The sequence below is a fragment of the Opisthorchis viverrini genome (assembly GCF_000715545.1).
Source record: "Opisthorchis viverrini unplaced genomic scaffold opera_v5_230, whole genome shotgun sequence".
Taxonomy (NCBI): Eukaryota; Metazoa; Platyhelminthes; class Trematoda; order Opisthorchiida; family Opisthorchiidae; genus Opisthorchis; species Opisthorchis viverrini.
The window spans coordinates 7,578-22,119 of record NW_008751885.1 but is presented as its reverse complement, the minus strand read 5'-3'; the positions used below and the strand labels follow the sequence as shown (position 1 = coordinate 22,119).

Here is a 14,542-nt window from a genome sequence, read left to right as displayed (position 1 = left end):
GATCGTTGATGGAAAACGGTTACGCCAGGAGGGTGGGTGCTGTATTGGTTCAATAAACGGGTGTTTGTCAGGGGGATAAAATACCCCTGATAAGAGTTTTATGAGCCAGCGATTTAGTTAATACCTCGTTTTGACGTTCCCTCATTATCAGTCTGACTTAAAACAGAGTTTGTGACTTCACTTATGTACAGTTTGCTGTTTAGCTACGAGATATGAATGATGAAACTTGAAGGAATACGCCTGCCTGATGGTCTCAAGAAGGGAGGAATCTGAATAGCATAATCGAGGAATTTTCAGCCGTCTGGTAAGTAGAGTGGTTTATCGGAAAAATACATTTCCGTCTTCAATCAACTCAATGAACTTGGAAGCATGCGATTTAAGACTGGCTCACACTTCGTTACCGCCAGATTCAAAACCAGAATTTAACGAGACCGAATAAAAGTGTCATTGAAGTGGACATCGAGTTAGATAGTTTTGTGGTGAACGGGTAATGCTGAAATTTAGATTGATACACCAATTTCAGCTGGAATTTTCAAGGTAAAAACACGGTGTAGTGTAAGTTGTTGTAATCGGACGTTTCGTTTGCAGTGGACAACCACTTACCGCGCAGTCTTTTTAACATTATCCGAGCAGAATTCCTACCGGAAGTCCCACAACAGCATATATTTCTTTGTCTTTCTTTCTCTACATTAAAAAAAAACAAAGCGATTCTCTCAACAGAGGACACTCTCCGGATCGCCCTCAATTATAAACAGAGGTCCCCGCGGAGCACATTTAGATGACGTCAAAAGTGCACTAACAACTAATTCATAACTGCTAAACGCTACTGGCAAAGGCATTCGACTGCGGTGCATACTCGTCTCTGGTCTCCATCCGTGTGGAATGGCTTGTATCTTCTATGATTTTAAAGCATTTTTCATTGTGCTCCATTAGGTTGTGTCCGCGAATCACAGTGATGCCACAACTGCCAGAAAAACAGAAATTTCGGCCACGGAAACAATCATTTCATAACCGAAAGCTGACGTGTATGTTCACTCGGGTACTTCAGTCATAGGTTTTGGGCCCGTCCTTCTTGTCTGCAATTTTTAATTTGTGGCCGGTTGCGATTATATAGCCTTGAAAAATGTTTGCAGTTTGAAGTATTTAGCACTGAAATTGTCACAATACTGCCACTGTATCGTTCGCTTTTAAAAGCACACGTGGAATGACCAGCCACTGAAGAGAAACAAGCAGCTGTGAGTGTTCTTCCAGGCACAGTAAGCACTCGCACAGTCAAAACTCAAACATCAGGCAAAAGTTGTCCGTCAGATGTGAGGGAACTTGGCAGCGCTATCCACTTTGCATAAAGGTGTTTTATTTACGAAGACGGCACGAACGTCACTGACCATGACTTTAGAAAGCCCCACTCAACAGCAGTTTTGGCGGATGGGAGAAAACAGATCCGTCGATATGAAATGAACATCGGGTGGTGAAACAAAAAAATCAACATTGAAATCGATGTCATTTAAGGCTAAAATAATGGTAGGAGAACAAACCTCGGCAACTCATTTCTGCTTCTTCTTATTCCACACAATCATTCCACTGCCATCAGTGACTCAGGCTTATTATACCGAAAATAAATATCTGATATGCACAGAGTTTTCAAAAACGAACATTCTCACGCTTCCCATTGAACTTTCCTGGATGTTTATCGAATGTCAAACGATAGTAAACGAGCACTGCAGGGTGGTTCCATAATTTTCAGAGCAACATCCACCTCGGATGCGGGGGGCGGAGCATGAACATCTGACTATAGACTACTTGTACACTTTATCAGTAGCATACACCGTTACACTACCATTATTCGAATTTATTTTTGAGAATCATGGCCACAAAAATGAAGAATAGATGCGGGCGAGTGCATAGAGGAATATAAGATAAAACGCGGAAAGCGCCCCATTTGAAAGCGTGCGACCCATTGTTTCAGTCGGACAAGGTGACTCCTTGATACGCTTAAGAGTAATTGGTATGGAGAGACACATATGAAGACCAGCAGCCAAATAAACGACAAAAAAAGCTGAATGCCCTTTAAGGCTCAGTAAGCGCTACCAGAGACAAGAATCGCACACCGAGCAGTTGGTCAGGCGTGAAAGTCAACGGCAAGAATGAACACTCAACCCCATGTACCACGCATAGAAGTGTCGTAAGTACGTAGAGAGCCCAAAATGGCGGGCAGACACAGATCGCTGAATGACTTTAGGAAGTCCAAGTCCAATAACAGCCCTGATGGATCGAGGAAGGCAGATCATCCATCGGATAGTGGACAAAAAGTCGACATCACAGCCAATTGCGTTCACGGCTGAGATGATGTCGGGGGAAGAATCATCAGCATCTTACTCCTGTTCCTTCTCGTTCCACACAGTCATTCCGCGCTCACCCGAGATTATGCATGTGTTTCACAGTTGACTGGAGCTCCCGTACTGCGATTAGGTCAGGCTTGATAGAAAATATCGATGTAGGTGTTCGCAGCTCCTTGCAGACGGTGCATCCCAAGGGACATAGACGTTTTGCGAGTTCCTTGAAACCCGATTATGACGAGCACATTTAGCACCATGCGTGATCCACCTGGACTGTAGAATATGCTCCAAACTCTCCGGTTGCCAACAGTTCCCACCACAAAGGGTTGTCTGGCCATCATGGCGTGGCCATGATGGCGGTGGATCAGGCGTCGAGAGACAGGATCCTACGTGTGTAGAAATATCATGGAGGCGTGGAGTTCCAAAAGTGATAGGATTTAATCCGGTGTCATAATGCCAGACTGCAATCCTCGGGCAAAGCCAGAAAGTCAAAACTAGCGAGCAAACTGACTGAATGGGATTTCAAGGAGGACGCGGGACAGTTCAATCCGGTGCTGCGGTCTTCAGATTCTGGCGAATAGGCCATTGTTTGACTGGTAGTTTGGTCGGGGTCAGAAGCCATAGATTCGTCCAGTTGTGCTTGCCAGTTAAGCACACGTAACCTGGTTTTTATGTCGATAGCCCATCGACCAGGGAAATATTCCTCCAATATCTCCGACAGCCTGGTCTGTGTTCACAAGACGGACTTAGATTATTGGCCAGGCGCAAGAATGATTGTAACTCTTGTTGGAACTAGCAAGCATCGGAATTCTTCACTTGATCAAGCTTATCCACATTATGCTGGATGAGGTTTCCGTGCCGGCGCTAGTAAGCCAGCCTTTGATTTTCAACCGTTTCCACATTCTTCACACGTGAGCCCCACCAGTCTCTCTTGTGTGCTGGTTGGAACTGGTGCGAAAATGACAGATGATTCGTATTGTACATTGTCGAAAGTAATGAGCAGATTGAAACCAAAGAGAGTGAGTGGCCCAGACTGGACCTGCTGAAATCCTGCTCACGCAGACTGACTTCCGCGTTAGCTAGCTGGAACCACGAGAATGTGGTTAAGCACGCCTGATACTTACATTACTACTGATGTGTCCTGTCCAATGTGAACTTCTTGATTAGCAAACACGAACTAATTGGTCACAAGCCACCAGACACGAGAGTGAATATCTTGTCGATGCAGATTTTATAAAAAGTGAACGTCTTCAAGCACTCTATTGAACTTTCATTGAACAGTAGTGAAAAAACACTGTAAAGGCGTTCCATAAATTTCTTCCATTAGAAGGGGTGGAGCTTGGACACCAGACCAGACACTACGCCCATGCTTCATCACAACTTTACACCGTCACACAACTTCGTTCTTCGAAATTTGCATGCATTCTATTTTCCAGAACCTCTTGAACCTGTTTATGGACCTCCTACCATACATGGAGCGGTATCTGATGGGGAGGTTAGGGTCCATAACGTTCGGATGATATGGGGATCTCTTGTTCAGTCCACGGGCAGAATCCAAGCGGATCTTAATCGCCTGTGAACAGCTCGGACTACTCCTCGATCACAGATAATACTGATGGAACAGTACAAGAAGGTAGCTTTTGAGCATACTGTTCGTACACAGCAGTGCTTGGGTGATCTTCAAGCTTGACCCAGCTGTAATTCGTCATCGGTTTGCCCCACTTGAGGTCCTCCATGGATGTTGTGCTCCTGCGGAAATCTGCTCTCAAGATTGTCTGCTTAAGATTGTCTGGGCTGATCAGAAACTCGTGCTGAACAGACCTGTTGCCTAGGCGCTGTGAGTGCAACGACAGTTCGTCAATTTACTGTCGGTATCCACCCTCATGGCTAGCTCGCGTGGTTTGCATTCAGATGCGTTCTGTCTCTCTGATTCAGTGACACTCCTGTCCATGTATCGATCAAGAAGACCTCTCTCTCCATGTAACATATACGGTACCTAGAGACATTCAGTGGTTATATCTAGGAGAGCTATCATGACAAATAAAGTCAGTCTATTTTATCTCCTTTGTCGGTGATATCTACAATGTTTGGATACCTATTTGCAAAGAACAGTTGGAAAATTTCTAAACGTACCTCAAGGGTGCTGTCAGTACTGCAGAGGACTTCGATGAGGCTCAATGCGGTCAAAGTTTATACGACGAAATTTGCTCCCCACGTGGTCTACGGTCTCCTTTACTCAAAAGAGTGGTGGTAACTATTCGTGTAGATTTAGAAGGTACCAAGCAATCCCGGATAACTGCTATGCTCGGGACAGCACTCTTATACCTCAGGGTAAAGTGAAACCAAGGTGAGCTATAGATCACTGATAGTTTCCTTGCAGGTAGTGTTTTATCAGTGCTCCTTTGGGTTTCAGAATTGACGAAGTGATGAATTGAAGGCCCCTGAATCTGAAGAATTCCAGCTGTAAAATAGCTGTAGACGAGATCCCTTTATTACTCGAGTGGCATTGTTCCCACTTTCAAAAAGTACAAAAAGGACTTGCATTTTACACATGATGGAATAGCCTATCTTTTACGCACACAAGGTGCAGATCACCTTACGTATATTGGAAGTTGAAGTGGCTTTCTTGGTGCGGTTGCGAATGAATTTCCAGCATCAATCCTAAAGTTTCGATTGTGTTTACTTATTTTTACCACCCGTAGCCTCAGGGAGTGATTTTCAGGAATTATGTACGTAAGTCTGTACGGGTGGGCCATTGGATGACTGGGGGTCTTGAACTTTAAGGGCAAGTGACCTGAGGTGTCTTCGGGGTCCTTGAAAAGCGAACTCTCAGTACCCTAGCTGAAGAGACTTGCAACAAAGCATTCACAACAAGATGCTGAGGAGAATAGAAAATGATGAGGCACCGTGCGGCTCAGTACAGCCAGCAAACATAACCACGTTTGGTTTTAAGTACTACGTCCGCTGTACGGTTTCGCTTTAGCGGTCACTGGCATCGAAACTTCGGCTGGCGTAAGCAGGTACATTTAAATTGGAGTGGAGGTCAAAAGATCAATAAGTTAGGTATGATTGAAAATATGAACTGATTATTCAGTCGCTTCGCTCTAAGACCAGTCAAAGTGTCACTATCTCAGCCCTTGTATTTTCTTCACTTCGCATGGTACCAATCCAACAAAATAGTTTTGTAGTTGGAATTCATGATAATTACTAGCAAATCTCCAGAAAATCAGTAATCTATTGCGTCCCGAAGTCAGAAGAATGAGTCTGGACCTCGAATTTTGTGTGCCGCGATATATCATAGTTTTTACTGTAGTATTCATAGAATCCGCATAATCTCTCTTTCTAGGGTTTTTTTCTCACGTAAATATGTGTACAAAAACATGGTCTCATGCTTCTATAGATGATGGGCAAAGCATATTTTATGGCTTGTTTAGTTTAATCTAGTGGTCTTTTAACAACAGCGGCTTTTCTCCTGACAGAGATAAGTAGTGATGTCCCTGAATATGATTTTCGCATTGTTTATATAGACAGATTTGTCCAGAATTACAGTCAGGCATCTTTGATCGGCCGGTAGAATGACACTGGGTTTATTTTCCTACAACGTATTGGATTTCTTCCGTTTCCTTGTTTGAGAACGTTTCTCTTGCCTGTCACAGAAGGGCAGAACTGGACCTCGTACAAAATACTATCAGGGAGTCAGATCAGGTGGTGAAAAGGAGATAGCTATCCAGGATGAGGATGTATGGTGAGCTCACCAAAAGCTTCCCTACAAAAAGCGGTGTCAGACAAGGATGTCCACTCTCCCCATTCTTGTTCAACTTCGTCATCGACGAAATAATGAGGCGAACACTGGACGGTTTTCAAAACCCCGGTGTTCAAATTGTTGCTGGTGAGAGCCTTGTCGATCTTGAGTACGAAGATGATATCGCCCTCATCTTTGAAGACCATAGCGAAGCACTAGTCCGGTTGAATAAACTGACCACCATCATACCATCTTTTGGCATGCGCCTTGCGCCTTCAAAGTACAAAGTCATGTTTCAGAAAGTGCAGTCCTCGAACGTATCCCTTAACATTCAAGAAGAATCACTGGAGGTCGTGGAAAATTTTACTTACCTCGGTAAGTAGTTGTAGTTGTATTAGATCTGACGGAAATGTGTCTTATGAAGTTGGTGTTGTAAACCTTCCAGGATGGGGTCCCCGTGACCCGACTTGTGCTTGTCTGGAGATTTTGCAGGATTTGGCGGCTAATCGATGTCAGTTAGGACATCTAGATCTAAATTACTGCAGGATATCGGAGGCTGACTCAAACCTCCAACTCAGATGGCGTGTCGGTTTTCCTAGCTGTAGCACGGATGATATTGCTCCTTTATGCAGACAGTTAATTCACACTTAGATCTCAAGTTAGGATGCGCTTCATCTGTGCGAATGTCACTGTGCATTGCTGGCCTTGTTGAAAAAAAATCTAAGTAGAACAAACGTAGTTACTCTAGTGGCGTTTTGCCCCCATCAAGTAGCCTCCGTGTTCGCAACATCTTATACTTGCTTCTAAACTACTCAGGTTACATTAACGATCGCCTTTAAGCAGTCACGCAATGATGCCATCTGGACAGTATCAAATGAAATCCTTGTATTGACCAAAATGTCAAAATATTTTATTTCCAAAGCATCTCCGTCCAAAATCGATCTTTACCAACTGCCCTGACTTCACCAACGTAGAAAATGCTTCTCTACTGGTGACAAATGATGCTTGCTAAATTGGTACACCCTAAAGCTTATCAATAATTTAATGGTTTACCAAAATTGTGAAAAAGAATCTGCCACAGAATGACGGCAACACAAAAGTTCAGTGCTTCTTCTAAACTATAGTACTGTGGTGAAATAATTTTAATCTCTGAAGTAAGCTTTCTGGTAAGTAAGCTTGAAAATGTGCAGAATCAGGCGACGAACAGTCTGAAGTTAGATTATTAAGAAATGCCTCGGTGATCCAGGAAGTGAAAATAAGGAAGTTCACTTTCTTGATATGACTTGAGTTTTGATGGGTTCGCCACGTGGGCCTGAAGCTTACACGATCTGAGGGTGTACAGACGTGTTTCTCGACTGCTGCTCACTGCTACCCGACTTTGTTGTTTTCAACGGACCCAGTGCCACTGATAACAGATTTTCTGATTGTGAGCGCTGTAGAGTTTTTTTTGCGTACTCTAGTACTTGGTTACTTCTGCTACAGTCATTATTCTGGGAACCAAAATACCTAGTCCGAGGTTTCGTACAGTAAAGTAGATGGAATAATTTCTTTGATGGAAGCGCTGACTACTGAGAGAACGACATGGAATCACGAATAACACTCCGTTGTACTATTCGGTATGGCGAATTCTTTAATTTCCATGAAATAACAGCAGTATGTTTTCAGAGAGGTTTGGTAAACAATCGGTTGATTGTTTACTGAGCATTTATGAAACGATGATTCCTCAGTCGGTCGAAAACATTTTCCAGTTGATTGGGAGCAGCTGTATTTTTTTGATGGACACTCCTAACAGAACCGAAAAGTCTTCTTTGTAGTCGTTCAAGTAGAACGTCTACAAATGAGAATGTTCAAGTGGCAACTCAGCTTAATCAGATTGCTTAACACGAACGTTATTGATATTGTTTGGGTAGACCACTGCAAATTTGTTGCTCAATTGTACAAATAAGCATATCAACAATCACTATGTCTGTGGTGGATTTCACAGAGACATCGAAAGAACTGTATCTGACCTAACTTGATCACCTTGCGCGAATCAAATGCCAACTGGCAGTGGGTTTCACTCAGAAATTAGTTATGTTTTGACAGCTCGTCATATGCTTTAAAAAAAGTCCAGTCGGACTGAGGCAAAATTCGATTCAACTAGTATTGTACGTGCGATGTAATGACAACAGCAGCCAGAAAACTCCTAGAGAGCATTGCACTATACGTACATTACAGATTCCACTGAGCCAACAATAAAGTTGAATGGGCTGATCCGACAAGACAACTGCCGCTGCAACACTGTTCAGTGCCATTCACTGTGGGAATTGGAACATCCAGCTACTTTTGGTGTGGCAATTAGAAGGACGTTGATAAGGTATAGAAACACCTGAACAATGCAGTCAGTAAGCCTAGATACAGGGATAAGTGGCTTAAGCATACTCTTGTTTAGGAATACTGAATCACTTTTGAACAGAATCCCCGCAGGCGAAAAGGTGTTTTGTCGACTCCGTCAGGCAACTTCTTTGACGGCGAGACACGTCACCATATGCACTGTTGACCTACCAACGAGTAGCGCCACCGTAAAATATTTCTTTGCTCGTCCACTAATGAAGAATCTCATAGTTAATGGGCGAATTTATACTCTGCAGAACATTCTGTCAATTTCTGGAATATACCAGGCTTTGCTGTTTTAAGACATTTTAGATATCACACTCATTCTTCCTGTCTCAGAACAACTATTTTCATTTGCAAGTGTACTTCCGGCAGACGTTAGTACAGGCCAAAGTCGAGAAAAATTGGTTATAGACATGGCTTTTCAGTGGTTTCCATAAAATCGTGTATGAGCGGGTACGGCTGCCAGTAATTATATCGTTACTTTTGTTCCTTTATCAATTCCACGACGTCATTGATCCGGTGGTTGACTTTTACCAATTAGCAGCCCCATAGAACAAAACAGGTTAGTACAAATTTGTTCCAATTTCGCCCGTTGTTACGCGTGTGCACAATCCATCATATACGTAAACCCCAGGCACACCGCAAGGTACCAAATGGCGGTGTCATTGGTTAACCTCCAGGTGTTTTGATACTCACGCAGAGACACGCATGTAGACACACCATCCTGACATCATCGGTTGTCCACGTTCGTCTGGTGCTCCGAATTTCACGTGGCGCAGACAGGAAACCGATTTCCATAAAACGCGATGCTGAATGTGAACGACTGCACAGCTGAACCAGCCCTTAAATGATGTTGGTTGTGTGCATCTAGAGAATTATGCATACACGGGTCGGCGGACTTCGAGAACTGCTTATGGTTTGTGTAATTTTCAACTTTCTGTGGACAGGCTCTCCGACATCCTTATCCTATCCAAGACTCAGTAATGCCAACCCGCCTGTGATCAACACAACTAAGGATGATTCAAGGATTTCCGTCGCGTCCGAAGATGCAAATGATACACTACTTTTGGGAATGGAACATATTCTGAATATTGTTGAAGACATTACGACAATCAGTAAAGAATATGTGACCAACATGATGCTAACCGATCGATCTTTGGCTAGAAAAAGCGGATCACAGATTCACAATTCAAATGAAGGGGAATATGTATCTTTTCCTTGTCACCTAACATGCTATCTGCGGCCACCTATTGGCACGAGAGAATTTGAACGGATACACACAGTTGCCTCAGCCTCGGCAGAATTCCAACCAACCGTAATGGATTGCAGTCCAAAATCAGAGAGGCCAACATCAACAACTGAAGAAATTTCTGTTTCTGTAACATGTATATCTCATTATACCGGAAGTTTGATACACGTTGTAATCCGGACCATCAAAACTGTTCGAGAAAGTTCACCTAGCCCGGTTACTATTTTGAGCGATCAAGTGGCTTTCCAAATTGCAAATCAAATACTCAATCGTAGCCAACGGGTTGATCTGTATGTGACACTGGATTTTCAACTGCTATTTCTGGGGCCTTCGGAGTTAAGAGACATAAAATCTTGGCTCCGCTATCTGGCCATCGACGGTAACAATATTATTTCGATCGACAAGACATTACTACGTGAACTTCAGCTGGACCATTTTGTTATTGAAGGATGCAGGAGAGTTGAACGCGTTGATCCCATCGGACTACATAACTATGAAGCAGGTTTAAGCTCTTCTTCAAACTGTGTAGTTGTGTGGCGATACTTATGCCCAAAAATGACGGAATTCATCATATGGGCCGATGAACGTACTCAGAATAACCTTTGTCCAGCTCACCTGGACAATAATAGGGAAGGATCTACAGTCCGTCCATCGATCAGTCGGCAGAGAAGAGCAAAACGAACAATTCTATCGCCCAGACACCGAAACTTTAAGGAAGACCAACAAACTGCAGTGATGTCACAATCAGATGTGTACAAGCATTGGTCCTTACTTGCTCAACGTCTCATTGAAAAACTGGATAGCGGAAGTATCTGTTCCAATAAAGATGTTAGACAGGACATGTTGTGGTATCAGAATATACTCACACTCAGTATCATTACAATTTTTATCCTAAGTACCCTACTGGGAGTCGGTTGCATATGTGCATTAACAATATTTCGGCTTCAGTTACGGACCTCTGTGAAACCTATCAGGGCCACATTATGAGAAATCCCGTCCGAAATCAGATCGATTATATGGCGTGCCTTTTTCTATTTCTTTTGAATAATCTCGGCGCACCAGTAGATGAACAACGGCGGTGATGGCGCTTGCCATCACTAGCCGAAAGTACAAACTAACAAAAGAACTTCTTGCGTCAGTGATCCCGGTTTCTCCTGCACATTTATACGAAGACATTTGTATCCAAAACAATTTTTCAAGAACAAATTTCGTATTTTTAGACGCGCTTTTTTACTTCCATCGGGGATCGGAGAAAACTGAGACAAAACAAGGTCAGTTGCGCTATTTTGTTTCCATTCTTCAATCGATTTACGTCCCGTTATTCGACGCATATCAAAAAGACTCACACAAGTCGGTGCAGCTGTGACCAGACAAATTAACACACCCAAAATTTCTTCGATGTAGCTTTGATGAGCGGGCCCACAGTTTTGGAACAAAGAGCGTGTAGTGTTTTGCTATACTGTTTTTTTTTTCAAAAGAAAAAAATGATGAAATTTTGTATAGATTCCGACATTCCAGAGGTTTAGGATGCTGCATCCCAATATGAAAACCGGTGAAAGGAGCATCGAAATACTTTCTTGCCTGAGTTTTCATTTTTTGAATCAGCGACAATTTACAGGTAATGACAGTGATCAAGTGGAATATAAATGCCTACAATAGTTTCATTGACTATGCATCTACCCTTCCTAAGTATAGTTTTGAAAGGTGCATTTGATGAGATGATGGATTGTGGCTGCACTGTGACAGGATTTGTGCAATCTGACGGTCCACAAAACGCTCCAAGTTCTTTAACAGCGTACCAAATGAAACATGTAATTGCCTTTCTCCTAAGATTTACTGCAACCTCAGCAAGGCGGCTAGTGGGGTCAGGGAGAATTATCTGAGTTCTCCGCTATGGTCAGTGATCCCGACAGAAGTTTTTCACATCAAGCAACAATTGGTCAGAAGGAACCATTTCTATGCGCTCAAACGATCCAGATAATAAATGCCGAATAAGGTGACAAAAACTCAAGAGTCTGCTAAAGTATCTTATTCGCCCTGTCGATTCTCGTAACGCACAGTTGCAACTCGATTTCTGTAGAATTTCGGCAAATGTTCACCGAAATGTACTGTTCATTATACAGTAACCGCTCGATTCCCGTCACCCATTAGCCATCGCTTTGCCGCATCGACAATTAGACTGTACAATTCAATCCATACTTCCCATGTGGTAGCCAAAAGTTCATTGAATAAATCAATAACGCTTTTGTGTAGTTTTAGTTCAGGCAACTAGAGAAAATTCTCATCGACTTAACCAAAGCCCTTCTGTCTTTCTTAGCGTTGTTTTTTATTAATATCGAATAGAGCAAGTGTACGCGTTTATATCATCTCCCTTTGATTGAGTTCCATCCCGTAGTTGTGACCAAAGCAACCACTGTATGGCAATGCAAGCTCGAATAGTAAATTCCCTGTTATTATCTTCAGAGGTAAGCAGATGATGTCAAACATCAACTTTATTTCTTGTGTACAGCAAACAAGTTTGACTCCCAGCACTTTCAAAACTTCTGACGAAGGGATGAACAAAAGCTGAAGACGACAATATTTTATGGCAGTCAGTGCTGAAGACGCCGGTCTCATTATACGACATCCCAATGACCGTCACTCATATAATAAGACTGCTGCCACCAAAATCGTTCAAATTCTGTCACATAAAAACGTTTGGGCAGCACACTTTTGACCCAAATGATTACAAACAATAAGCTATTTTGGCACCAGGGATCTCAGTAGAATTCAGTAGGGTAAACTTTGTTCAAAATTTATAATAACATCTTACGGCAGTAACGCTTAAGCTCACTGAAGGGTTTAGAGTGTCCAATTGATCTTTGCGGCAGGCGTATCAGCCATGTTATAAGAGTTGTTTTTGAGGCTGTCAAAATTCTGATAAAGCAGGAATTTGTTTAAATCGATCCAGTGATAAAGTCGGTGGCATTTTTTCAAACGAATATCTTGCGACTGATAGCGCCAATAAGGAGAATCCAGACCATAGATCAGCTAAGATTCTGGTTAATAGGACAGCCGAGATTGCATGGTTCGGGATTCCGCACATACCATAATTCGGTGCATCAATGTAACCAAATTTGATATTGTACATAGCCGAAAAAAGTATGAATACCTCTGCCACACATTATTGTGTCAGGAACCCCGTATTCTATTTTTGGAACAGAGGATATGTCAACGGGATCGATCTTAGACAAATTCGAGGCTTATCATCGTTAGTGCATCAGTTTTTACAACGATAAAAAGTGGAAGCACAGGAAAGAGAATCTGTAGTGTTTTGTTTGTGCCAGCTTCAAGTTCCAATTAATCGTTTTAAAGATGAAATTTTGCTTACTAGTGCCCCACTTGTGGGTGGAGCTGAAGCAGTAGACGTCCTTAATAAAAAGCGTTTATTTACGTGGAGCTTGGTTGACCTTAACCACCGAAATTGTTGTTGTGTGAAGCCCTTCTCATCACAACGCAGCCATTAATTACGAATAACCTAATATGGTAAAGGTAGGTCGCTGGTCTGTTCGCTGAGCACGGCAGATGAATGGCAAACGTTTCATCACCAATCGAGGTGACAGTCAGTGCGGAGTTGAGTGGGGACAGACCAACAACCATTCTGCACACCGGAGCTAACTATATTCCACAATATCATGAACCATCCCTTTTACTGAAAAGAATCAGTTATATTACCATTGCGTAGTAAACTAACTTCCTGGGAAACACATTACTGTTGTATGACTCTATTTCGATTCTTCATATCGTCTATTGGGCGAGCTTATTCTTATTGCTGAAGTGGAAACAGAAGTTTGTGTAAAATAAAACTGAGGAGCAAGGTGTGCGTTCCTATGGGAGTACAACAGAGGGGTTTATATACCCAGTTGCAGTGTCACTTTGAATCCCAAATACAGACTAAAGACGCTAGAGCCATCAACTCCATCCTCTGGTACATTCACAGACATCGCTGAATGTGCAGTCAATTTTACATGGACACACCCGGTTACTTGGGCTCGTTCAGTGTGGTCTGGAATAGTAGTACAAGTAGGTTTCGCTCGTGTGTCGCAGACCATGACCTAAATCGCGGTGCGAAACTTTTGCTGATGTGTCCTGAGAACAGCGGAACTCAAGTTTTTTCTCCAACATCCTTTATTGTGAACCGTTCAGAACGGTCCCCCGAGAATAATATTGGGTTTGTGCAAATGACTTGAGGATAGATGGCTCAATTAACAAAAGTCTGACTAGATGGTAGACACAACAGAAATTGTGGTTTTTATCGACTGTTTGAACCAGGGTTGTGAAGCTGGAATAATCTTACGAGTGACCGACAATTTTGTAACTAAAAATATCGATTAGTTAGCTTTTCTAAGGGTAATCAGAATAAATCTCACAGATATCCGTAAGCTTTAAGGTACGTTTTGGATGGGCTAGTATGCAATACGAGGTACATAGACTATGGAAAAATGTAGAAGAGTCCCGGCCGGTTGCCTTTTTACGTCCCCAATTGCTTGTTACAATTAATTCGAATAGGTGGGAGTTCCGTTCAAACTGATGCAACTAATCCTGTCCTTTCAGAGGACCAACCAGAATGATATCCATTGAGATGCTCCAATCTAAACTGTGCTTTAGTAATAAAGTTCCCAACCAGGTGACAATAAGGAGATAGCCCTTTTGAAGGCCAGTTTCTCCCCAGAGTAGTCCCTCCAGATTGGAACGGAGAATTTCTTTAGATAAACCGAGAGGAATAAGAAATATGCTCAATGTTTTCATGCAATAAACCTCAAGTCCATGAATTGTCAGGGTGGTAGCCAGTTTAAAAAA

At 42.6% G+C, this 14,542-nt stretch overlaps 1 protein-coding gene across 1 annotated transcript; it reads left to right on the top strand.

Moving 5' to 3' along the window:
• Positions 1–5,063: 5,063 nt before the first annotated feature.
• T265_08616 (hypothetical protein) lies at positions 5,064–10,690 on the top strand (the record flags this gene model as incomplete). The annotated part of the gene is made up of 4 exons (XM_009174478.1): positions 5,064–5,069; positions 5,993–6,081; positions 6,122–6,453; positions 9,402–10,690. 2 exons carry the CDS (start codon positions 6,174–6,176, stop codon positions 10,688–10,690), a joined length of 1,569 nt encoding a protein of 522 aa, XP_009172742.1.
• Positions 10,691–14,542: the final 3,852 nt, after the last annotated feature.